The sequence below is a fragment of the Rhinoraja longicauda genome, chromosome 11 (assembly GCF_053455715.1).
Source record: "Rhinoraja longicauda isolate Sanriku21f chromosome 11, sRhiLon1.1, whole genome shotgun sequence".
In the NCBI taxonomy this organism is placed as follows: Eukaryota; Metazoa; Chordata; class Chondrichthyes; order Rajiformes; family Arhynchobatidae; genus Rhinoraja; species Rhinoraja longicauda.
This window is the reverse complement of record NC_135963.1, coordinates 51,811,866-51,837,956: the sequence shown is the minus strand read 5'-3', so window position 1 is coordinate 51,837,956 and position 26,091 is coordinate 51,811,866. Positions and strand designations below refer to the sequence as shown.

Below are 26,091 nucleotides of genomic sequence, written 5' to 3'. Positions count from 1 at the left end.
TTTCCCTTCTCCCTAACCAGTCTGAAGAAGGGTCTCGACCCGAAACATCACCCATTCCTTCTCTCCAGATATGCTGCCTGTCCTGCTGAGTTACTGCAGCTTTTTGTGACCATTACTGAATTCCCTCAATATCAATATCTTGGGGATTATCATTTACTAGAAACTGAACTAGGGTACCCATTGACATAATGTGGCTAAAAGAGCAGGTAAGGGGCTAGGAATCATCCAGCAGCTAGCATGTCTAATAACTCAGTCCAGATCCATCCACCATCTACAAGGCTGAAGACAAGATAGGATGGATGACCCTCCACTTCTCTCGGTGAGTGCCACTACAACAACACTCAAGCAGCTCAACAGGACATAGCGGCTCACTTGATGGCATCACAACCATTCACTCAATCTACCATCGAAGCACGGTTTCAGCAGTGTGTACCATCTATAGAATGCAGTGTGCTAACCAATACTCCTTACACAGCACATTCCAAACACAACCACTACAGGATGGATGGACAATGGCAGCAAAGGCTTGGGAACACACCAGCTGGAGGTTGCACTCCAAACTACACACCAGCCTTATTTGGAAATATATTGCTGCTCCTTAATAGGCACTTGACCAATATGCATCGCCCAACTTAAATCTTTGCTTAATTTGACTCCTGGATATGGGTGATGGTCAACAGCAAGTAATGTATGGCTACCCATGTTGTATTCCAATAAAAGTGGTTTAGTCTTGTGTGAGACATGCATGGTATGACATTTGGTTGTATTGAATGACATCTGCCAGGTTTTCCCCCAGCACCAGGCCTGGTTATCACGCCCCCAAGAGATAGGCGGCTGAGCCCTGCTCAACGGGCCCCAACTGTGCAGGCGCGGACTCGTTTGTTCAGCGCACGATGGGATGCGACGGCCATCTTACGTAAGTACCAGATGAACGGAACCCCAACTGAGCATGCGCGTTTTTTTAAACTTTAAAATGTGAATAACTTAAAAAATATAACACCAATTTCAATGAAAATTCTTCCATAGGACCACCGGACGACGATAAGGTGGACCTAAAATTGTCACGCTACCGTGTACCGTTTTGGCTGTAGTTCAGGAACAAGCGAACAAATGAGTTTTAGTATATAGATGAAATGTCCCATTGCTTTGGTAAACGTGGTTTCCACCCTACTGTTGTGGATGGATCGCTCACCACTTTACATTTTACAATATCTTGGGGATTAATTTGCCAAATGTGACAATTGGTTCAGGCAAGCCTTGTGCAAAATTGGCCTTAACCTCTCACATGTGAAGAACATTTCAACTGACGGCTTCAAGATTTTGCTCCAGAAAAATAGGTGTGGTCAGCTCCTGTTGAGATTGTCGGACTATATTCAAGCAAAAAAATAGCTGTAAATACCAAAAACAGGACTGCGATGTGTCATTGGTCAGATTACATGAAAGGGGCGGTGTCAGTTTTCCGGGTTTATAGTCATTTCGAGCAGTGAGGCAGCTCGGTACATGTGATATCGTGAATGAACACAGTGAAACTGTACGCCGGCGTTGCACAAATCTAGTTACAGACTGAGTTGGAGTAATCTATGAAACAATGGGCATTGGAGGAATGACTTGTGTTCTGCTGGCCTGCATGGCGAACGTGAGTTAAAAGCATTTTACGTTTCGAGAAATAAAGTTGCTTTGCTAACTGTAATTAGTTTCTGGCAACACTTTTCGAATATGTGATTACATTCTTCTATGCTATTAATAATGTGCTTGGATTTTTTTTAAGGCAAGGAGAACTTTAAATGCAAATATCTGAACGTTAATGTGCTTGGATGTCTCAGATTGTTGACTATCAAAACGGAACCTGGTGCACTGATGCCCCGCATTAGAACAGTAGCTCTTTCAATAGCTGTCAGCGGTCCCAACCTCGTGCTCCGAATCAATGGAGAGATTCTAAAAGGAAAATTGTAATAGAAATGTGATATTTACGTCCTGTGCCTAAAAGCAGTGGCAAGATTAAAACTCGCAAAAAATGCACCATTCTTTTTCTCAAAGTTTTGTGCGTGGCCTCTTTTGGGTGTGGGGAAATGGCAGGAAAATTAAATAAAGAGAACGAGATTCCTTTGTGGTGTATTAACGATACCCTTTTTGCGCCTGTTACATATTCATCTGAAAAAAGTGAAAGTAATATCATAATAAATCTCTGCCTTTACTCTCTTCGTTTTTTTCCAGATGTCCTTGGCAAGCACAGGTAAGAGATTCTTATTTCAATGGATAATCGTATGTGTTGCTGCCTAATGGGATGGGTTTCTGTAAAGTGTAAATAAATTGCATGGAATCATTTAGTGCCACAGCTACAAACGAAAAGCGTCGCTGTGTCTGTGACACGTTTTGTGGGGGCTTGCTTAAGGACTGAAAAGAAAAAAGGTTTTGGAAAGATATATGGTCGACAAAACATGTTACTCATAAGAGTGTACCACACGCACATACACCAGCATTGCATAAACACACTCGTTAATCTGTATCCTTTCTTTTTTTAAGATTTCACTCTGACGCTTTACACCGCGACTTCCAGAAGTATTTCAGCTCGTTGGAGTAAATTTGAGGGAGCACATTCCTACAAGCTTTCTGCAGGCTCCAACACAGCCACGGGTCAACCTGTGTTTGTCCACTTCAACAATCGTTTTGTTCTGGGCACCGTAACCAGCCTGTTGCCTGCAACTCAGTACACTGTCAAAATAGAGGCTCTTGATTCGAGCGGGAACATACTGGCCGAGGCTCAAATACAACACCAGACAGGTAAACTCTGTAAAACTCCTCTAAAGGCAGTAATCCCACCCCTGTTATTTACTGTCACGGCAAAGATCGCGAACAGTCGCTATTACTTATGCGCCAACGATGTAGCACCCTCACGGGAGTGACACATGTGGACATCTCAAAAATTAGATGCACTTATTTTGGTTTAATAAATACAACATTTGCCAGTTTTGAAAAAGCTTGAAATTGTTCCATTTTTAAGGGAGAAATTAATTAAACTTCCCACCGAAAGTTGCCTTGTTGCCTTGGGTATCTATTTTTATATGCGTTAGTTATGGCTCCTGAGTACTAAACATTAAGTCATATTCGTGCGGGGTTTTTATTCCATTAGGTTGGAATTGTTAGAGATATGAAAATATAAAAGGTAGTATCATTTTTCAACTTAACGTTCATTCGTTTTTAATCGAATCTTTCCTTGTCACTTTTAATATCGCGTACCTTCCTTGATTTGACATGAATCCAAAGGCTTTAACATTCCTGCTCAGTTAATTTCTCAATCTTCAATCTGATGTATGAGGATGAGACACAGTTACCATCTCCCTCGCCTCAGGGCAGAAAGGCAACGGGCATCAATCACACTGCAGTGTTATAGGTTCTTTCATTACTTTTCATACAAAAAGTTTTTAGAAATGCAAGGGGAAGGGTAAGCCATGACACAAGATTCTGGAATCATTTGCAAGAAACAATGCTGGAAAAACTCAGCGGGACCGGAAGAATCAAGCCGAATAGTCGTCTGTCCATTTCCCTGCATCAAGGAGTTGAGTTCCTCCAGCCATTTGCGTTTTGCGAAGGAAAAATTATAACAGATGCCATTTCAATTCGTTCTGATAGACAATTATGATCCAAAATATTTTGATTATGTTTTTTTAATGTAATAATAATCTTCAGTTCTCCATTTTCTAAACAACTGTAACCAAATCAATATTGAATCCCGAAGTTAGACACAAAATGCCGAAGTAACTCAGCGGGGCAGGCAGCATCTCTGGAGAGAAGGAATGACCTTCTCAGGGGAGGGGGAGGTACATGGACAAGGGGGTGTATAAATAAGGAGGTGTAAGGTGTGAAAACAGGACAAAGGGAATGGAGATCTAGGAAAATGTAGAATAGATCGTTGTCAGTTGGGAGAAGGTAACAACAAAGCAACCAGGTAAAGTGTAGTCGGAGACAGTAAGACTGGTCAGAGAACTGGGAAGGGGGAGGGATGGAGAAAGTGGGAAATTAAGAGTTACTTGAAGTTAGAGGTCAATGATCATACCGCTGGGGTGTAAGCTGCCCAAGCGAAATATGAGGTGCTGTTCCTCCACTCTGACAATGGAGGAGGCGCAGGACAGGAAGGTCAGTGTGGGATGTCAGTGTATAGAATCTCGAAGTTATAGGTTATAATAATTATTTACAAATCATTTGAAAAATTGCGTGGAATTCCCCCATTCCCTCACAATGGAGGGAAGACTAGTGTAGATGGTTATGAACATGACCCATCTACACTAGTCTTGCCTGCCTGCGTTTGGCCCATATCCCTCTATGGGCCATGCCATGTCCTGTCCTGTCCATGTACCTGTCTAAATGTTTCTTAATGTTGCAATAGTACCTGCCTCAGCTACCTCCTCTGGCAGTTTGTTCCATACATGGAAATGCAGGGAATAGAGGGATATGGATCATGTGCAGGCAGATATCAGCTTAACTTCGCATCATGTCCGGCACAAACATTTTGCACTGAATGTTTGTGCCAAACATGATGCCGAGTTAAACTGATTCCTGTGCTGTGCTGTTCTATGTTCTATGTATCAAGATTAAGGTAGAATGTCGTTGAGTCATAGAGCATGGAAACACATCAACCAACTTGCCCCATCGACACTAGTAGCGCCTGCCTACATTTGGCCCACATCCTTCAAAACCTATCCAATCCATGTACCTGTCTAAATGTCTTGTCTAAATGTTGTAATAGAACCTACCTCAACTACCTCCTCTGGCAGCTCAGTCCATATACATACCACCCATTGTGTAAAATAAAAGTTGTTCCTCAAGTTCCTATTAAATCTTTCCATCCTCACTTTACTTTGTCCTCTGGTTCTTGATCCCCCTATGTGTAAAAGACTGTGCATTTACCCTACCGATTCTTCTCATGATCCTATATATTTCTATAAGATCACCCCTTGTCCTCTTACACTGCAAGGAATAAAGTCCTTGCTTGCTAAACCTTTCCCTATACCTCAGGCCTTCGAGTCCTGGCAACATCCTCGTAAATCTCTCCAGCCTTTTCCGGCTTACCAACATCTTTCCTGTAACAGGATGGCCAAAACTGGACATAATACTCCAAATGTGGCCTCACCAATTTTTGCACAACTGTAACATAACTTCCCAACTCCTAAACTCAATACCCTGACTGATGATGGGCAATGTGCCAAAAGCCTTTTTGACCCCCATCTATCTGCAATGCCACTTTCAAGGAAATGTACCTGCACTCCGAGATTCCTCTACTCTACAACACTCCCCAGAGCTCTGCCATTCAGTATAGGTCCTGCCCTTGATAGACTTCCCAAAATGCAACACTTCTTCTGGATTAATCTCCATCAACCATTCCTCAGCCCTCCTGCCCCACCAATGAAGAACCGGCTGCAGATTTTGAAAGCATCCTCACTATCTACAGTACCATGCACTTTAATGTTACCTCCAAACTTACTAATTATGCCTTCTATGTTCTCATCCAATCCATTGATATAGATGACAAACAGCAATTGGCCCAGCACCGAACCCTGAGGCAGACCACTAGGGATAGGCCTCCAGTCCGAAAAACCAACCTCCACCATCACCCTCTGCTTCCTTCCACAAAGCCAATTTTCTATCCAGTTGGCTAGCTCTCCATGGATGTTGCAAAAAAAATGGCTGCAACAAAGACATTCAAATTAGGGAACATTTGTTTTTAAAAATGAAACATATATTCTTTATATGTATCCTTTATAATTCAGGAATATGTTGAATTAATCGTCTTTGTTTTCATAGCTCCTGATATCCCGTTGAACATAAAGGCTTTTTCCAAGACCAGCAACAGCATTACTGTGAATTGGTCAGCAGTTCCAAAAGCCACTGGCTATGTCTTGAAGGCCAAAGCTGGCAATTTGATCACTAAAATCATTGTCAATGATTCATCAGGAACCTTGACAGGTCTACAGCCGTATACTTCCTATGACATCTCCGTGCAGTCTTTAAACCATGGAGGAACCAGTCAGCCATCAATGCCTGTGGAAACAAGAACAGGTACCTTCATACAATGTTCAATTGAGTGTAATGAAGCAAGACATAGCTAATGTGCTACAAGCCAGTGTTGACTCATACATGCAAGCAATTTCCTTCTATTTTCCAATGGAATAAATAGTTAACGGACTTGGAAATTGAAGCCCGCTTCAAGGCAATTTGTAGCATAGCAATTGGAGCATAGTCTTACCGTATAGTCCAAAACCTTGTGTGGAAGTTAGTTAATATAGCTTATATTACGTTTAAAAAAAAACAAATTTAACAACATTTGAAACTCAATTGGCATTATCAATGAAGATCATTGGTACCAGATTCATTGTTTTTTGTTAAAAAAAAACAGCTTTAATTGTGCAACATAACAACAAGGCATTCTAATTTTGAAATAATTGTGAATATGCACACCATTTCCTGATAATGTTACTGTGAGCCACAATATTGAGGTCTAACAAAAATCATAAAATTGTTCCTTTAAAGTTAAAATATTTAATTCGTACAGGTTCAATTTAAATTTTCCTTATGTCTTGATTAAAATGTTTTGTCTATTAATACAACTTCTAAGGACAACTATCTGTCTACAGTTTTAGATGCCCCAGTCTTCTATGCATCTTCTCCAAATTTTCAAACTATAATGGTGAGTTTGGAGCCTGTGCCCGAAGCAGTGCGATACAGCTTCATTATCATCAGGTCAGATGCTGTGGGCAACAAAATTAAGAAGACCACAACCTCTTTCAATGAAACATTCACTGACCTGGACCCAGGCACTTGGTACACTATAAAAGTGCATGCTTTGGATGCCAATGGCGTGCCTGGAGATGACAATATGAAGGAACAAGTGACAAGTAAGAGACAAAATTCTATTTTTTAAATGCTCACAGGTACTTTTTCGACAGGAATTTCATAATTCACTATTGTAAGTTTTTGATATTTATTTAATTAAGGGGGATTTTACATGGATTTTTGAAAATGGAAGTCCAATAAATACTTACTTTTAATTTTATAAATCATTCTTCGAAGGTAAACACAACATCTTTTGCAATTAGGCATTGGCAGGACTTGTGAAATTGATGTACAATATTCTCTGAAGGCAGGAAAAAGAGAGGGAAGAAATAATGAGGAAGTTAAAATCAAAGAAGAGAATTTTATCATCAGGGTGTTGATTAGCATGCTGCGTGATAGGTGAATTGTATCCGATACAAATTAGAACACAGAAACAGATTTTCGGATGATGGCAAGGAGACAGTGGGTGCCACAGTGGTGCAGCGGTAGAGTTGCTGCCTTATAGTGATTGCAACCAGAAACCCAGGTTTGATCCCGACTGTACGGAGTTTGTACGTTCCCCCCATGACTGCCTGGGATTTCTCTGAGATCTTCGGTTTCCTCCCACACTCCAAAGACATACAGATTAGTAGGTTAATTGGCTGTGTAAAGTGTCCCTAGTGTGTGTAGGATAGTGTTAATGTGCGGGGATTGCTGGTCGGTGTGGACCTGGTGGGCCGAAGTGCCTGTTTCCACGCTGTATCTCTAATAAACAGACCAGGAAAAATCAGATGGGAATTGTCAAGCACAGAGGTGATGGAGACATGGCTGAGGGTTTTAATAGCAAGTGACCAGAAGCACAGTGGTTCCAAACAATGTAAATGTTGGATAAGTATACAGTTTTGGATACTTTTTGTTGGGTGGTGGGGCTGATAGCCCCTCAGGGGAAAGCAACAAAAGGCAGATAAACAACACCATGACCAGCTCTATTGTGCTGCACGGATGGTCATTGACTAGAGCAGTGGGACTCAATAGCCATAGTCATAGAGCTACAGAGTGCAGGAACAGATGCTTCAGCCCAACTTGTCCACGCCAACCACGTTGTTCATCCGAGCTACTCCCACTTGGAAGTCAGAGCAGTGTTTCTGTGGCCACGAGTTAACTCCAGGATGGTGTGTTGCCTCCCTGGTCATTAGATGCACTACATTGCCAGGCAGAAGGTGAGCAACAAAGTTTGTAGTCCAGGTCGATACAAATGACATAGACAGAGAAAGGGATGAGGTTCTGCAAAGGGAATTTATGGATAACAAATGGCAATACAGGAGGATAAGATAATGAACTTTTAGTTTGCTTGGCTTCACAGACAGGAATGTTAAATATAAGAGTTGGGACATCATGTTGCAACTGTGCAAGACTTTGGTTTGGCCACACTTGCAATCTTGTGTGCAGTTCTGGTCAGCACACTAGAAGGGATGTGGACAATGCTAGATGATGCCTGGAATAGGGGTTTTAATTACAAGGAGATATTGAATAGACTGGGATTATTCTCACTGGTGTGCAGGAGACTGAGGGGTGACCTTATAGAGGATCATAAAATGATGAGTGGCATAGGTAGGACAGAAAGTCCCATCTTTCTCCAAGGGTAGGAGAGTCTAAAACCAGAGGTTATAGGTGTGTGAAAAGGGAAATATTTAGTAGAGATCTTGAGATTTTCACACAGAGGTTGGTGGGTATATGGAATGAGCTGCCAGAGGAGCTGATAGAGGCAGGTACAATTACAAATTTGGAAAGCATTTTAACGGCATAACGATAGGAAAGGAATGGAGGGACATGGGCAAAATGCAGGGAAATGGAATTAGTGTAGATAGGCATTTCGGTAGGGATGGACAAGTCGGGCCAAAGGGCCTGTTTTCGTGCTGTACGACTATCAGATAGAAAAAGACCAATGTGGCAAATATAGCAACAGATTTGCAAAAGGTTTAGTTCATTTTCTGCCCAGAACAAGAGGTTAAATGGAGTGTTTGGGGAGGGAAAGATGCTCATGATAGGGACTATGGAAAATAGCTTCAATCTTTCCAAGATTATTTGGAGCTAATTTTTGCTAGTCCATTACTAGGTGTTGGGGCAAACACTTGGGAGACAATGGAAGGGATGAGAGGGGGTTTTAAGGTAGATCTGGGCATCAATAATATACATGCAGAAATCAATACTGTGTGTTGCTTGGAGCATAGGAGGATGAGATGTCAAGTCAACTCAAGTCAATTTTATTTGTATAGCACATTTAAAAACAACCCACGTTGACCAAAGTGCTGCACATCTGATTAGGAAAAAAAAAGAAAAGAAACATACAGTGGCAGGCAGCCAAACACAACGGCATGATCTTATAGACGTGTATAAGATCATGAAGGAAATCGATAGGGTAAATGTACAGGGTATTTTACACAGAGTAGGGTAATCAAGAGCTAGGGGACATAGTTTTGAGGTGAGAGGTGAAAGATTTAATAGGAACCTGAGGGATAACTTTGTCACACAGTGGATGGTGGATATATGGAACTAGCTGTCAGAAGAGGTAGTTGAGGCAGGCACTATAACAACATTTAAAAGACATTTGGACAGGTGCATGGATAAGAAGAGTTTAAAGGCATATCACTATCAAGCATGGGCAGGTGGGTCTAGTGTAGATGGGCCTGTTTCCACATTGTATCTTTCAATCAATCAATCAATTCAATCAAAATTTCAATGAAAATTTGAAAAGACCGTTTCACTAAAATTACAAATCATTTTCAAAAACTTCAGTAAATTTACTCTGTTTTTATTTCAGGACCATTTGCCCCACAATCCGTTCATGCAGTTCTCAAGTCAGATCCCATTGATACATCCCTGGAAGCTATCATTACTTGGAATGCCTCGAAAGGCTCAATAAATTATTTAGCTGTACGCCTTCAGAAGTTTCGCAATATTGGGCATAACTGCACGTCAAGATCCACGTCCTGTGTCATCTCTCATATTCAATGTAGCGCACATTACAATGTCACTGTTTTCGCCTTTAATGAAGCGGGACCTTCCGACCCAGCAAATCCTACCGAGTTTACAAGTTGTAAGTACCCAGCTGCAGTAACAAAGTCGACTAACCATTTTCACTATTTTTCTTCTTTGACATTCACTGTCATTATGTAGAACATAGAACACTGAACAGTACAACAAATGAACCATATACAAGATAACCATTTACACAACCTTCTGTGTCCACAATGTTTGTGGAGAACATGATGCAAAGTTAAACTGATCTCATCTGCCTGTACATGATCCATATCTCTCTATTCCCTAGCACTTCCATGTGCCTATCTAAAAGTGTCTTAGACGCCATTATTGTATCTGCCTCCAGCACCATCCCAGGCAGTGCATTCCAGGCTCCCATCACTCCATGTGTAAAACAATACTTGCCCCGCACATCTGCATTAAACCATCCCTCTCTCACCTTATCGCTGGTGTTGGCCATTTCCACCATGGGAAAACGATTCTGACTCTCTACCTTATCCAGAATGTGATAAAGGTCCAGAAATGTCTTTATCATATTCTCCAGGTGTTAAAAATATCAGTCTATCATCCTGAATTCTATAATCACTCATACATAGAAAATAGGAATTGGAATAATCTATATGAACCCATTGATCTTGCTCCGTCATTTAATACCACACTCGATCTCAATACAATTTGTGTCTAGAAATTCTTTCCTTAAATATACGGCAATAGTCCCCAAACCTTTCTATGGCAGAGAATTCCATGGGTTCACAACCCTCTGTGTGAAGAAATCTCCTCATCTCCGTCCAACATGTCTTGTCCTCTACCCGTGTCCTCTCATTCCTGAACCCCCGGCCAGGGGGCAAGATCCTTTCTGCGTCCATTGGACCTGTTCCTGTGATGAAAGAGAGAGGGATGTTGTGTGGAATGACCCTGCAATGTGAATGGCGATGCTCCTTAAAATTAAAAGGATGCTGAGGTAACCCGATCAAACCGATCTATGCCCCTCATAAATTTTGTATACTTCAACGAGTCTCCCCTCAACCTCTGACATTTCAGAGAAATATATCTAAGTCTATCCAACATCTCCCTGTAGTTGAAACCCGCTAATCCAGCATTCAGGTAACCCTCCTCTGCACCCTCTCCAAAGCCTCCACATCTTTCCTGTAATGGGGCGACCAGAACTGCCTGCATACTCCAAATGCAACCTAGCCGAGGTCTTATTGAGCTGCATCATGACTTCCTCATCTTCTTTAACTATCTACTCTTTACCGATGACTATATTGCCAATCTGTAACACTACCTAATTTGTTTTTATCAAACCACCCAATTCATATTTATCGTCATTTGGAAATATTTATTAAAACAACGACAATGAGAAAGAATTTACCTACTGTATGTCTATTCCTCCCCAGTTTTTGTCTCCTAGTCGGCCTCCTGTATGAATAAAGCTAAAAATACTACTGCCATGGGTTTTTCCATGCACAAGAACCAGGGAGTTGCTGAGCTAACAAAGACCTGTGGAACGATAATACCTGCAACCATTTAAAAAAAAAGAAGATATATCTGTAGTCCCACCTTAAATATTATTTTTTTTGGCCAAGTGATGACATTACTTCATTTGAAACGTTGTCAGAAATGGTCATCTCTTCAGAGTTAACTTTTGAATTTCAATGTGTCACATGGAATGGTGTGGAGGTTTTGGAGGTTTTGGAGGATATCTTGGGTTCTACAAAAGCTTGTCTTGCCCTTTGGTGCTCTAACTACTTGCGCCTTCACGATTAGGGTTTCTTTTATCATTACGTTCACCTCACGTGAGTCTATTACTATGCCACCTCTGTAGAAACAAACGTATAGTTCATGAATGTTTTTCTTGTGGGAAGAGGTGGTTAAAATCTTCCCCTATCCCAGTCAGTGTATTTCAGTGCCATCAGTGAAACCCTTCAGTGGACTTCCCTACAAATGGCAGATGGTATTAGGTCCTTCTGCCAACTTATGTACAAATCGTAAACAAAATTTTAAAAAGGCAAGATTGTTGTTTGCTCTGTTTTTCTAAAATGAGTGAAATTATTGCAGGAAAGAAACCTCTCCCATATAAAGAAAGTGGGCAATGGGATTTATCTTTTCTTTTGGTAAATGTGGGTGATGTGAGACCCCAATTAACGTTGTCCATTGGGATATTCCCTGTGTTTGGCAGAGACCTTACCTTCGCCAACACCAATGACATCATAAATCCGATTGAAGGTAGACACAAAATACTGGAGTAATCCTACGGCTCAGGCAGCATCTCAGGAGGGAAGGAATGGGTGACGTTTCGGGTCGAGACCCTTCTTCAGACTGATGTCAGGGGAGGGGGCGGGACAAAGATAGGATGTGGTAGGAGACAGGAAGACAGTGGGAGAACTGGGAAGGGGAGGGGAAAGAGAGGGACAGAGGAACTATCTGAAGTTGGAGAAGTCAATGTTCATACCGCTGGGGTGTAAACTGCCCAAGCGAAATATGAGATGCTGTTCCTCCAATTTGCGCTGGGCCTCACTATGACAATCGAGGAGGCCCATGACAGAAAGGTCAGACTGGGAGGGGGAGGGGGAGTTGAAGTGCTGAGCCACCGGGAGATCAGGTTGGTTAAGGCGGACTGACTAAATCAGATTGGCAAGAAGTGAAGAAACGGAATAGGTTACTCACCTATTCCATTCTAAAGCAGTAGATTGAATAATATTGAATAACATCACATTGTTGTTGGAGTGTATTGTATTTTATTTATGGGACATAAAATGCTTTGAGCTATATAAGAATTTGAGTGTTCTTAAGAGGTATTTGTGTTACTTTTAATTGTTGCAGTGCCTTGTACTCCACATGACATTAAAGTCCAGGAGATATATCCTGGCAACTTAACTATATCCTGGTCCCCATCTCCCATGATTAATTACTACACGACTTTTGTGAAGAGGGATGATGGCCTCGAGGTTTCCTGTAACACGACACTTAAACGTTGCTACTTCCAGTCAGAATGTGGATTCACATACTTTATCAGTGTTTTCTCCTACAACAAAGCTGGGCAGAGTAAGCCAGGCAATGTTTTAAACTATACAACAGGTAAGTGTCACATTCTTACATGTTACGTGTAAGTATTGCATTCTAAATATTACGTATTCTCTACACCTGAAAAAAGCAAAACAGTTTGACCACCACAGCCATTAACACTTAAGATCATAAGTGATCGGAGCAGAATGAGGCCGTTCAGCCCATCAAGTCTACTCCGCCATTCAATCATGGCTGATCCATCTCTCCTTCCTAACCGCGTGCTCCTGCCTTCTCCCCATAACCTCTGACACCAGTGCTAATCAAGAAACTTAACATTTACAGCATATCAAAATGTGCTATTTATAAACCTACAGCTTAAGAGTTATTACGCATAGCTAGTTTTGTTGTTCAGCTGGCCTGTTTCCCTGAGATTTGAAATGTGCCCAGATGAAAGGACCTTCAAATCAAGCCGAATAAAAGCACATTATAATCATGTCATTGAAAAGAGCAACTATCCCGACTGGATGGAAAGTATTCATTGAAAACGAAAGGCAAATTTTAATGTGACTCGTAATGTAGAACGTGGAACAGAATTGTACCAGAACAGACCCTTCAGCTCGAAGATTTTTATTCACAAAATGCTGGAGTAACTCAGCAGGTCAGGCAGCATCTCGGGAGAGAAGGAATGGGTGACGTTTCGGGTCGAGACCCTTCTTCAGTTGTCCACTTCTTAGACCCTTCAGCTCACAATGTCTGTGGTGAACATGGTGTTAAGACCATCACTTATCGACCTGCATAAAACCCATATCCCTCTATTCACCAAGTACCCATATGTCTGTCTCAAAACTTCTTAAATGCTTCGTCTCCACCACTTTCATTGAAATGTCTCCACCCTTTCATTTAAATGTCTCCACCCCTTTCATTGATGTCAAGTCAAGTCAATTTTATTTGTATAGCACATTTAAAAACAACCCACATTGACCAAAGTGCTGTACATCAGTTCAGGTACTAAGAAACAAACATACAATGGCACACAAACATAACAGCACATACATAAACAGTTCACAGCGCCCCCTCAGACGCTAGTGAGTAGAAATAGGTTTTGAGCCTGGACTTAAAGGAGTCGATGGAGGGGGCAGTTCTGATGGGGAGAGGGATGCTGTTCCACAGTCTAGGAGCTGCAACCGCAAAAGCGCGGTCACCCCTGAGCTTAAGCCGAGACCGCGGGATAGTGAGTAGCCCCAAATCGGCCGACCTGAGGGATATGTAGAGTGGTGGGTTCGAAGATTTTTGATATAGGGATATATACATTTGATATAGGGATATATAGGGATATATATACATTGAAGACCCACACCACCCTGGTCGCATATTCTTCCCGATCCTCCTATCTGGGAGAAGGTTCAGGAGCCTGAGATACATTATCCCCAATATTAAGAACAGCTTCTTCCGATCAACCATCAGATTCTTGAGTCTGAAGAAGGGTCTCGACCCGAATCGTTACCCATTCCTTCCCTCCAGAGATGCTGCCTGACCCGCTGAGATACTCCAGCATTTTGTGCCGACCTTCAATTTTAACCAGCATCTGCAGTTAGGTTAGAACCTACTTAGGTTCTTGAGCTTCCCAGTACAACCCTTCTTCAGCAGGGAACCACTATAGATTTTACCTGACTGTGGTGGTTCTCTGTACATTGGCTTTTGACCATCATGGGTCTAGTTTATTTAAAATAATTCATAATTTATTGTATATTTATTGTTGTTGTTTCGTTTAATGTGCCTGTAAAGGTACAGTAAGTAAGAATTTCATTGTTGCAGTTCATATCTGGTGCTTGTAACAAATAGACTCACTTGACCTTGATATCTTCAATCTATTCAAGATTTCAAGATCAATTTATTGTCACATGTACCAATTAAGGTACAGTGAAATTTGAGTTACATGGTAACCCAACGAAATTAGCAGAAAGTCAAAGCAGAGTACATGCTGTGGGCATTTCAACTGGTTCACAGAAACTGCATAAATGAGCAAATTCGCTTTTGAGGCCCAGACAGCCTGGAGCGCTACCCCAGGATCCAGAGAGTAATGTTGGGGGCTGGCATCCTAGAGTTCCCCTGGCACTACCTGCCTCTGGGACAGCTTGCATCACCCCAGAGGTAGTGAGCTTCAGCCTAACATATGCTTAAAGCCCGAGGCTTGTCAAGGGCATGATGATTCGGTTTGGCCCTTGAAAACAATCCGGCACAAAAGAGTGGATGTGGAGAGGATGATGTTTCCCTAGTGGGAGAGTCTAAGACTAGAGGTCATAGCCTCAGAATTAAAGGACGTTCCTTTAGGGAGGAGATGAGGAGGAATTTCTTTAGTCAGAGGGTGGTGAATCTGTGGAATTCTTTGCCACAGAAGGCTATGGAGGCCAAGTCAATGGATATTTTTATTACAGAAATGGATCGATACTTGATTAGTACGGGTGTCAGGAGTTATCGGGAGAAGGCAGGGGAGTGGGGTATAGGAGGGAGAGATAGATCAGCCATGATTGGATAACGGAGAAGACTTGATGGGCCAAATGGCCTAATTCTGCTCCTATCACTTATAACCTTATGACCTCCAATCAGCTAAGAGTATGCCTGCATCTGCTTATTCAATGCTATACTTGTACCTTTCCTTAATCGCATTGACATCCCCTTACTGATCATTTCCAGTAAAACACATTGCCTAAACTGAACCAATTTTATGAGGGGGAAAACAGGGTAGCAAATTTAATCAATAAGGCAATGAAAGGAAATAGCTGGGCTGAGAGTCATGTAGAACTTCACCTGGTCAATAGACAATAGGTGTAGGAGTAGGCCATTCGGCCCTTCGAGCCAGCACCGCCATTCAATGTGATCATGGCTGATCATTCTCAATCAGTACCCCATTCCTGCCTTCTCCCGATATCCCCTGACTCCGCTATCCTTTAGAGCTCTATCTAGCTCTCTCTTGAATGCATTCAGAGAATTGGCCTCCACTGCCTTCTGAGGCAGAGAATTCCACAGATTCACAACTCTCTGACTGAAAATGTTTTTCCTCATCTCCGTTTCTAAATGGCCTACCCCTTATTCTTAAACTGTAGCCCCTTGTTCTGGACTCCCCCAACATTGGGAACATGTTTCCCGCCTCTAACATGTTCAACCCCTTAATAATCTTATACGTTTCGATAAGATCCCCTCTCATCCTTCTCAATTCCAGTGTATACAGGCCTATAGATCCATTGAGCCAAATGACCTGTTTGGATGCAGTAAACAGGGCAATACTGGAGACAGGCTCGATTAGTGATTACCATGCAGCTGTCAACATGAGTTTACTTTTTAAAGATGTGTTGTGGATGGTTGTGCTTAAAAAGTTCATTCTCTGTGTCCTAGTACCGTGTTGTCCAACACAAGTTAAAACATTATTTATATCAAGCGATACGATCGAAGTGAATTGGAGCCCAGTTCGTGGAGCTGAAATGTACGAAACCAAAGCACAAGACATGGGCTCAGCAGTGTTCTGTAATGACACTTCCACAATCTGCACCTTATCCGGATTGGAATGCAACACCAACTACAGTGTTACTATATATTCTTACAGTGATATCAGGGGATTCAACAATTCGTGTCCGGGAAAGTCAATCAAAACAGGTAGCTATACAAGTGTATGCAAAGGACCATTTCAACCTTTTAACGGGTCATAAACACATTAATTGAAAGAAACACATTCTGTGATAAATAGAATATTCTTGATGATCCAAATATAAACTCCCACAGCTGCTGGAAATATGAAATGAAATTTATAACTCGGAATGTTGTTTCAAATAATGCTGCACGGTTCATATAAAATTGAGAGGTGAATAAAAACAAAATGAACGTTTATGGATTTTACCTTTTGATAATTTATTAGGTTATCAGTTTAATCTGCATTTACTGAAATTAAGCATTGTAAAATTTAGCTGCATAATTTACAGTATGGAATTGCTGTGTTATTCAAATAGGTCCATGCAGTCCCAGAATTCTGAATATTACAAAGGTGAACCCGACCACTGTTAATATAACATGGCAGCAAAATAACATTGATGCCACATACAAAGTGTTTGTCTTCGGAAAAGCTGGAATGAGATACTGCAATAGCTCTGGATGTTTTTGTGCAATCGCTGACCTACCCTGTGGATCCACCTTCTCTGTCAGTGCAGTGGCCACTACTCCAGAAGGAAGCAGTTTACCCAGCTACAGCATACCGTTAGAAACAGGTAACAACATTTGAGTCTTTGGAAGATATATTTTGTTCGATCCTGACTACGAGTGTTATCTGTAAGGAGCCTGCACGTTCTCCCTGTGACTGTGTGGGTTTTCTCTGGGTGCTCCAGTTTTCTCCCACATTCCAAAATCGTGCAGATTTGTAGCTTAATTGGTTTGGTAAGATTGTAAATTGTCCCTAGTGTGTGTGTGTGTGTGTAGGATAGTGTCAGTGTGCGGGGATTGCTGGTCAGCGTTGACTCGGTGGGTCGAAGGGTCGGTTTCCGCGCTGTATTTCCAAACTAAATTAAGCTAATAGCTGAATATTCCTCTGCTCAATTTGCTTACACCATTACTGAATGGTGTCAGCAAAATGTTTGGAAAGATGTTCAAGAGCTTGGGACAACCTGTATATCTGATATATATATACATGTATATGTCTCGATATCCATATATCTGTATACAACGGTTATCTCTGTATCTGAGAATTTATCAAATATTGCACAGAACCTTAGATTTATTCTGAGTAGCCAAATGAGTAATTAAAATTCCCATAAATGTCGTGCTTCCATATTTGAGTTTAGCAGTACAGTAATGTTAATTTTGGTCAGGAATAGGTCATCATCATTTTTCAGCATCATTTTTATAAGCAATTTACATTAATCTACAATTAATTATATTAAGACCAATGCAGTGTTTTGCTGGTTAGAAATTCATCCCTTGTCTTTGGTGTGTGATGCAGTGTCTTCGATAGTCATTCGATTGTGTATTGAAGCTGAATTTCACAGCCAGTGTACAATGTTCTGATGCCACAATGGTGCTCCTGGATAGGGATGAATTTCTGGACTCTAGTACTTTAATGTTTAACTAGCCGGGCGTGGACCCAGTGGGGCCAAACCTCTCCTGTGGGCCCAGCAACCCCCATTAGGTCCAAGCTTCTCCTGCGGGCCCGGCAACCCTCCATCCAAACCTCTCCTGTGGGCCCGGCAACCCTATATCCAAACCTCTCCTGTGGGCCCGGCAACCCTCCCCCAACTGACGACACTCACCCACTCCATCCCCACCTCAACCCCCCTTAAATCACCCCCGGGCCCGGGAGCGGGCGATGGGGGTGAGGAAAGGGGAGAGGGAGCCACTCACGCACCGGCCCCACGCTGCCATCGCGTTGGCCAACAGCAGGAGAGCTCTCCCCACCTGCTCCATTGGCCGTCACTCGGGTGGATCCCGCCCCCTTCCGAGTGGCAACCCTCTCCCAACGGTGCAAGCGCGGATCCGGCGGCCATCTTATGTAAGTATTAGATCAACGGGCCCCAACTGCGCATGCGCGGACCCGTTGGATTCCCATTGTGACGTCCTCCCCTTCCCCACTCCCCCTCTCCTCCCCTCCCCCCTCCCCCACCCCTATTCCCCCCACTACCACCTCCCCTCCCCCCACCCCCACTTCCCCCCACACCCGCCCTCCCCTTCCCCCCATTCTCCCACTACCCCCACCCCCTCCCCTCCTGCCCCCAACCCCATTCCACCCATCCCCCTCCCATTCCCCCACTCCCTCCCCTCCACTCCCCCCCCACTCCAACAGCCCCCCCCCCACCACTCACCCACCCCATCTACTCTCAACTTAAACGCGCCCCAACTGCGGAGGCGCGGACCCGTTGGGGATCCGGCGGCCATCTTACGTATCAGATCAACGGGCGTGTCCCCCGGGGCCGTGCCAGGCCCAGCAACCCTACCAATCCGTGCACCTGTTGGTGGGTGGGGATCATTCCCGGGGCCGTGGGCGGGACGTGGTGGCGGGCTGGGAGTGTCACCCGGGCCCAGCAACCCTACCGATTAGGGCACCCGTTGGCGGGCGAGGAGCGTCCCCCAGGGCCTTGGATGGGAGCCGGTGACGGGCGGGTCCCATTGTGACATCACACTGAGCATGGCAAGAAACCGTTTTTTTTAGGTAAGTTTTAAACTTTAAAATCTCTCTAACTTTAAAAATATAACACCAATTTGAATGAAACCTGGATGAAAGATTCCCCAGGACAAAGTTGAGTAAGGTGGTCCTAAAATTGTTGCACTATCGTGTGACGGAGGCACAAAAATACGGTTACATCACAGGCATCGGCAAATATATCTCAGACTGACATCCCTCACACTGACAAACAGAGAGTTTTAGTAATATACCCGACTGAGGTGGACAAGTTGGGTCCAAATCTCTGCTGCGGGCCTCTTCTGGGGCAATCCTCCCTCATGTGACGATCCTACAGGCCCGGCAACCCTCTCCAACTGACGAAGCCCATTGGCAGGCGGGGAGTGTCCCCTAGGGTCATGGGCGGGCGAGGGGGGACAGGGAAGTGGAGAGGGTGCCACTCACCTCGGCCTCGTGCCGCCAGCGCTGCAGTCTGAGGGAGCCGTGAACCCAAAACCTCTCCTGTATTGGTTTAGCACCCTCCCCACTCCCCCCCCCCCCCCCCACTCACCCACTCAATCCCCCCTTATCCCTCCTCCTCCCCCTCACCCCCCCCCACCCACTTCATCCCCCCCTCAACCCCCCTTAAAACTCCCCAAAACCTCTCCTGGATTGGTCTAGCACCCTCCCCACGCCCTCACCTCCCCCTCTGCCCCACTTCCCCCACCCCCACTCCCGCCCTCCCTCTCCCCCACATCCCCCCTCCCCCTCCGCCCCCACTCCATCCTCCCCTCCCCCACAATTCCCACTCCCCCTCCACTCCCCCCTCAACCTTCACTGCCCCCTCCCCCTCCACCCCAGCCCCCGCCCCCACCCCCCCACTCACCCATCCCCTCTCAACATAAATGGGCCCCAACTGTAGAGCGCGGAGTGTCCCCCGGGGCCGTGCCAGGTGCAGCAACCCTACCGATCCCTGGACCCATTGGCGGCGAAAGCCAATGACCTGTGCCCCGTGCGTGCAGCGCTGATCAGCGGCGAGCGGCGGCCATCTTGTTAGACACCGCGCTGCGCCACAGGTGGAAGGTCAGGCGTGAAGCATGCTGGGACACGCGGCGGTCCTCCCGCTGGTCCTCCTGGGAGGGGGGGAAGCGCATTTGTTAAAGTCAGTCCCCCCACCCCCCCTCATTGGCCGCGACTCCCTGCCCCCCCCCCCATTGGCCGGCACTCGGCGGGTCCCATTGTGATGTCACACGCTGAACATAGCAAGAAATCGGTTTGAAAAGTAATTTTTAAACTTTAAAATCTCTCTAACTTTAAAAATATAACACCAATTTTAATTAAACTTGGATTAAAGGGTCCCCAGGACAATGATGATTTAGGTGGTGCTAAAATTATGGCGCTATCGTGCAGCGTTTTGGCTGTATTTCAATTACAATCTAATTCATATATATATATATACACACAAGATGAGAGTTTTAGTAATATTTAGATAGATGGATTTCATCTTGACTTTTACATTGGAATTTGACTTCAAAATTTGATTTTAGAATCAGTCAAGAATTTCCTGAGATTGAATACTTAGAAGTGGAAAGTTGCAAAATGAACTGTAAATATTCTACTCTTCTTCCAAGCACCCTGCTGCCCTGATAGCTTCACGGTGATACAAGTAACACAATCAATAACCAACATCAGCTGGACTGCTGCAACAGGAGCGCAGTCATACACTACAGTCCTGGAGTCGCCTAAAGGACAAGCCAAGTGCCACACAGGAGCAACCCATTGCCTTCTTGGATGTATAACGTGTGGCACCAACTACACAGTGACCTTACTTGCCATCAGTGAAACAGGAATGGTATCGGAATGCAACTTCCTCGGCTATTCATCCAGTAAGTACAGAACGCAGAGATTCCATCTGGAGTAACTAGACGTTATTTCCCAACCGCATTGTCACAGTAGATACGTATATATGGCTTGAAAAGCAACTTATCTTGTGTTTAAAAACCTGTTCTGACGCTGCTACAAGTAAAGAATTTAATTGTTCCATTTTGGGGCATATGACAACACGGTTGACTCGTGATATCTCAGGGTCAAAGCTGATCAGGTGGCTTCATTGATATACTCCAAATGCAGTTATTTCAATTGCAGCTGTAATTGATGTACCTGAGCTGAATCGTCTCGTCTTGGGCCCAGACGTGGGCCCAGTTACCACTCACAACCGGTGGTGGGTGGGCCATGTCTCCATGTCCAGTAGATGTTGTTGCTACATTGTTCCTCACTGGTCTATCAGGCAATAGGTCTAAATTTGTTTAAAGTTGATATTAGATTTAAAAGGCAGCCGCCGCTACCAAGAGCCCAGATTGTTTTCACTGTTAACCGAGGGGCTGATAGGAGGAGCAGTGCGGCAGATTTAAAAGCAGGTCAGCAGCCAGAGTGACTGTTCATAGCAGCGTGTGAATGGAAGCCAGGCACTAACAAAGCAGTCTATTGGGAGAGGCTGTGCAGAGGTTCAGTTGCTCAGTTGATGGTAAGTGTTGAGGCACCGACTTGTGAGGCTTCGGCAAGGAGGCTGAGCCGAGGGGGATTGCAAGATGAGATAATATCTGTCCTTTTTTGCGTAATTCTCCTGTGGTGTTAGTGCAGTGGAGACGGTAGTTCGAGCTCCTTCTGCAGGAAGTCAGGGAAATATCCGGTGTCCTTAAGGACCACTGTGGGAGGTGCCCCAAGCTTCAGCTCCTGACTGACCGAGTGAGGGAACTAGAGTTCGGCTCGGCTGGAGGACCTCAGGGTCGTCCAGGAGAATGAGAGCCTTGTAGATAGGAGTTAAAGTGAGATGGACGTTCCTAAGGTACAGACAGAAAATAGATGGATGACCACCAGAAAAGAGATTAGGCAGATTAGTGCAGCATGGTGGCGCAGTGGTAGAGTTGCTGCCTTACAGCGCCAGAGACCCGGGTACGATCCCGACTACGGGTGCCGTCTGTACGGAGTTTGTACGTTCTCCCCGTGACCGGCATGGGTTTTCTCCGTGATCTTCGGTTTCCTCCCACACTCAAAAGACGTACAGGTTTGCAGGTTAATTGGCTTTGGTAAAATTGTAAATTGTCCCCCGTGTGTGTGTCGGATAATGTTAGTCTGCGGGGATCACTGGTCGGTGGGCTGAAGGGCCTGTTTCTGTGCTGTATCTCTAAACTAAACTAAACAGAGAGTGCAGGAATCCCCTGTGGCCCCTCTTGTCCAAAACAACTATATCCTTATGGATGTTAATGTGTGGGAAGGAACTTCAGATGCTGGTTTACACTGAAGATAGACACAAATTGCTGGAGTAACTCAGCGGGACAGGCAGCATCTCTGGATAGAAAGAATGGGTGACGTTTCGGGTCGAGACCCTTCTTCAGACTCTCAGTCACCCGCTCCTTCTCTCCAGAGATGCTGCCTGTCCCACTGATTTACTCTAGCATTTTGTGTCTAGCGTTATGGATACTGTTGGGGGGAAGAGGGGGGATGAGGAGGAAGGAGAACAGAAGCAGCAGACAGGTCTGACAGGTCAGAAGCAGAAGAAGCAGGCAGGTCTGTGGCACTGGGCCTGGTTTTGAGGCACAGTGGTGAAGGGTGAATTGCAATGGGAGATGTTCAATTCTTTAGACAGAAAAGAAATTCTGAGTAGAAGGGTCTCTCGACCCATTCCTTCTCTCCAGAGATGCTGCCTTTCCCGCTGAGTTTCTCCAGCATTTTGTGTCTATTCAGGAAATTCTGAGGCCGCAAACTGCACTCCAGGACAGCATGTTGCCTCCAGGATGCTACGGCCCAGGATATCTCAGAGCAGCTACAAAATATTCTCAAGAGGAAGGTTGAGCAGCCACAAGTCAGGTGTAGATTTAGATTTAGATTTAGAGATACAGCGTAGAAACAGGCCCTTTGGCCCACCGGGTCCAGGCCGCTCAGCGATCCCCGCACATTAAGGGCAACATGGTGGCACAGCGGTAGAGTTGCTGCCTTACAGCGCCAGAGTTCTGGGTTCGATCCTGACTACGGGTGCTTGGCTGAAGGAGCTAAAGGACTGGCAGCTTAATGTTCCAGGTTATGGGCACTACAGGTGAAATAGAAGTGTGGATAAAAGAGGAGGGGGAGTTGCTTTATTGATTAAGGAAAACATCACAGCAATTGGATGTGATGACATTACAGAAAAATTATCCATTGAGGCTTTCTAAGTGAAGCTGAGAAATAAAAAGGGATGATCACCTTGATGGGATTGTACTATTTGTCCCCAAATAGTGATGAGAATTCGAGGAACAAATATGCTGAGAGATTGCAGACAATGCAAGACTAAAAGAGTTGCCATAGTAAGGGGTTTCAACTTTTCCATTATAGATGGAACTACCATTGGGCTTCGATGTCAAGTGTGTTCAGGAATGTTTTCTCAGGTGATATGTGGCAGGCCCTATGAGGGAGAGGGTAAAATGATCAACTCTTCGGGAATTAGGCAGGGCAATTTACTGAAGTGTCAATGGGAGAGTCTTTCGGGACGAGCAGCCACATTTCTAGTAGAGGTGTAGAGTCATGCACCATGGATAAAGGCCCTTCAGCCCAACTTGTCCATGGCGACCAAGATGCCCCATCTAAGCTAGTCTCATTGGCCCGCATTTGGCCCATATCCCTCTAAATCTTTCCTATCTATGTACTGGTCTAAGTGTAATTTAAAGTGTCATTGAGCATAGAAAAGTGGCACAGCGGTATCACTCCTACCTCACAGCACTGGATGCCCGGGTTCGATCCTGACTATAGATGCTGTCTTTGTGCAGAGTTTATAGGTTCTTCCTGTGATCACATAGATTTTCTCCGGAAGCTCTGGTGTCCTCCCACAATCCAAATGCGGACAAATGGGACCAAGTTTGCGTGGGGCGTATGGATTGACATGGACAATTTGGGCCAAAGGGCCTGTTTACATGCAATATGACTCTATGATTCTGTAAATTGCAAAAGTCATGGTCAGCTGAACTTTGCATTCTACATCAAACGTTATTTAATCAATTAACTGAGCTTGGATATACACGCACTGCATTTTAATGAGATTGGTTAAAGATTCAGATTGACAATTCCTCTCCTAGTTTTAACATTTGTTTCCCAAATTATTAACCAAATTACTCACAAAACCATGTAATGGTTTAAATTTTATAATGCTAAAAGCCACAGTTGAACAGCAAAGATGTGTTCTTTTGTTTAATGGACATTGTTAGACTGGGGACACCAGGACAATATAGTCTCAAGAAGGGTCTCGACCTGAAACGTCACCCATTCCTTCTCTCCTGAGATGCTGCCTGACCTGCTGAGTTACTCCAGCATTTTGTGAAATAAAGGACAATATAGATGACACAGATGATTTAAGTGTTTTAAAAAGCAAGACAATTTTTTTAGAATATCTTTCAAGATTTAAAACTTAAGTCAAGGACAAACATTACTGGGGTAGAAATCCATTCACCACTACAGATATCGTATGCATGTTACAGGAACAGTGTACTTCCATTATACCATCCATTCCAAAATCTGATTCTCTGGAACTAAACTTCAGATGTGAGTTCAATGCACATTTAGATTTAGATTTTTTTTTAGATTTGCTACATTGTGCCAAATTTATACACTATAAACTTGAAGTTATTTATAAATATGTTCAATTATTCCTGAGGTTATTTCCTACTTGTATTTCAAATTCGTAGATGTTTTAACCCTTTGTCCAGTAAGTTTATAACATAAGTTAACCCCAGTTGCTTTGTAAGGATCTAGCGTATGCAGTGTTTGTAAAGTCAATTTATTTAAGAAACCTTTGTTTGTATTTTATCTTAGGTGGCTGTTGTCCATCTGCAGTTAAACTTTACAGGCTGGGGAGCAATGCTTTAAGAGTTTACTGGCATGCCTCTGCCTCGGTGAATTATGTTGTGAATGTTACCAGTGACATTGCAAACTTCACCTGCTCCCCCATGGCCAGTATCACGTACTGTGACATAAATGAGATTTACTGTGGGGATCTATACACTGTCATCGTCTCCCCCATATCCACAGATGGATCAATCGCCACATTTTGCCCAATGAAAGTTTATTCAGGTACTGCTATTAATATCATTTGAAATAAAAATCAATTAAAATTAAGTTCAGTCATTCCAATGTATAAAGGATTTTCAGAAATCCTGTACATTTCTGGCTTTAATGACAATTAAACCAAACAAAAGGATGCTTTTCAAACTTTTTTTGTTCTTTATTTTCCAGTATCATGTTCTATGAATTCAGGTGCAATGGGTAAGAACTATTTTCTGCAGTTCGCTTTATCTTAAATCTAGTTTCCGTCTGTAACTATGCTAGCGAGATTTTATTCAATAGCTCGTGTTGAAAAGTATGTATTTATGCAAGAAATATTATTAATAACCTTTTTTTTTTCATTCAGTAATTTATCGAGGGAAGAGAACCTAACACAGCCAAGGTGACAATATATTTGTTTGGCATTGAACATATTTGACAGCAGCATTTAATATTGCAACTCTTTCTAATACATGTTTGTTTTACTAGGATTTGAGAACATCAAAATCAGTTCGTCCGAACAGAAGTCAATAACAAATGATGTCCTTCACATTACACTTAATTTTGACAACACAATCTGAACACTGCTTTACGATTATTTTCAGAAACACATGGGTCCAGTTTTTCGCAAGCTGGAAACTAATCCTTTGAATTGATCAACTTCCAATGTGTTTTGTCCATATTTTTAATTAAGAGTGTAATTTAAATTAAATAATTAATAGAAACATTGTATCATTGATTATAGTTGTGTTATATCAATCACATTAAAGTAATTGAGACAGATTTTGAGGACAATAAAAAACATCATGAATTATGTTCAATATTTTAGTTTTTGATCCAAAGTCAAGAAATCTGATGGGACCACTGAGAATTAAACATGAGCAATGATCAGTGGCAATCATTAACTTTCTCATGTGCGTACATGATATGGAAAATAAAAGCAAACCTAGACGTGCTCCTCCATTATTTGAAATTATAATTCCATCATACAAAATGGAACAGTACAACTAAGGAACAGGCCTTACAGCCCATGATGT

General features: G+C 43.4%; 1 protein-coding gene across 2 annotated transcripts; it reads left to right on the top strand.

The window, feature by feature from the left end:
- The first annotated feature begins 1,476 nt into the window (after positions 1-1,476).
- LOC144598145 (fibronectin type III domain-containing protein 7-like) lies at positions 1,477-25,775 on the top strand. Of its 2 annotated transcripts, XM_078408037.1 has the most exons (14): positions 1,477-1,636; positions 2,215-2,233; positions 2,524-2,781; positions 5,800-6,054; positions 6,630-6,890; positions 9,629-9,904; positions 12,670-12,924; positions 16,246-16,503; positions 16,854-17,108; positions 20,620-20,874; positions 24,827-25,084; positions 25,247-25,276; positions 25,422-25,457; positions 25,544-25,775. In XM_078408037.1, exons 1-13 carry the CDS (start codon positions 1,589-1,591, stop codon positions 25,445-25,447), a joined length of 2,454 nt encoding a protein of 817 aa, XP_078264163.1. In that variant the 5' UTR covers positions 1,477-1,588; the 3' UTR covers positions 25,448-25,457; positions 25,544-25,775. The 2 variants fall into 2 exon arrangements, with proteins under 2 accessions (XP_078264163.1, XP_078264164.1); XM_078408038.1 differs by lacking the exon at positions 12,670-12,924.
- Positions 25,776-26,091: the final 316 nt, after the last annotated feature.

Excerpts from the sequence above, each read along its gene's own strand:
- LOC144598145 (XM_078408037.1), top strand. The coding sequence starts at position 1,589 with ATGGGCATTGGAGGAATGACTTGTGTTCTGCTGGCCTGCATGGCGAAC. Across the intron at positions 20,875-24,826 it reads CTTCCTCGGCTATTCATCCA|GTGGCTGTTGTCCATCTGCA; the intron begins GTAAGTACAGAA and ends ATTTTATCTTAG. Across the intron at positions 25,085-25,246 it reads CCCAATGAAAGTTTATTCAG|TATCATGTTCTATGAATTCA; the intron begins GTACTGCTATTA and ends TTTATTTTCCAG.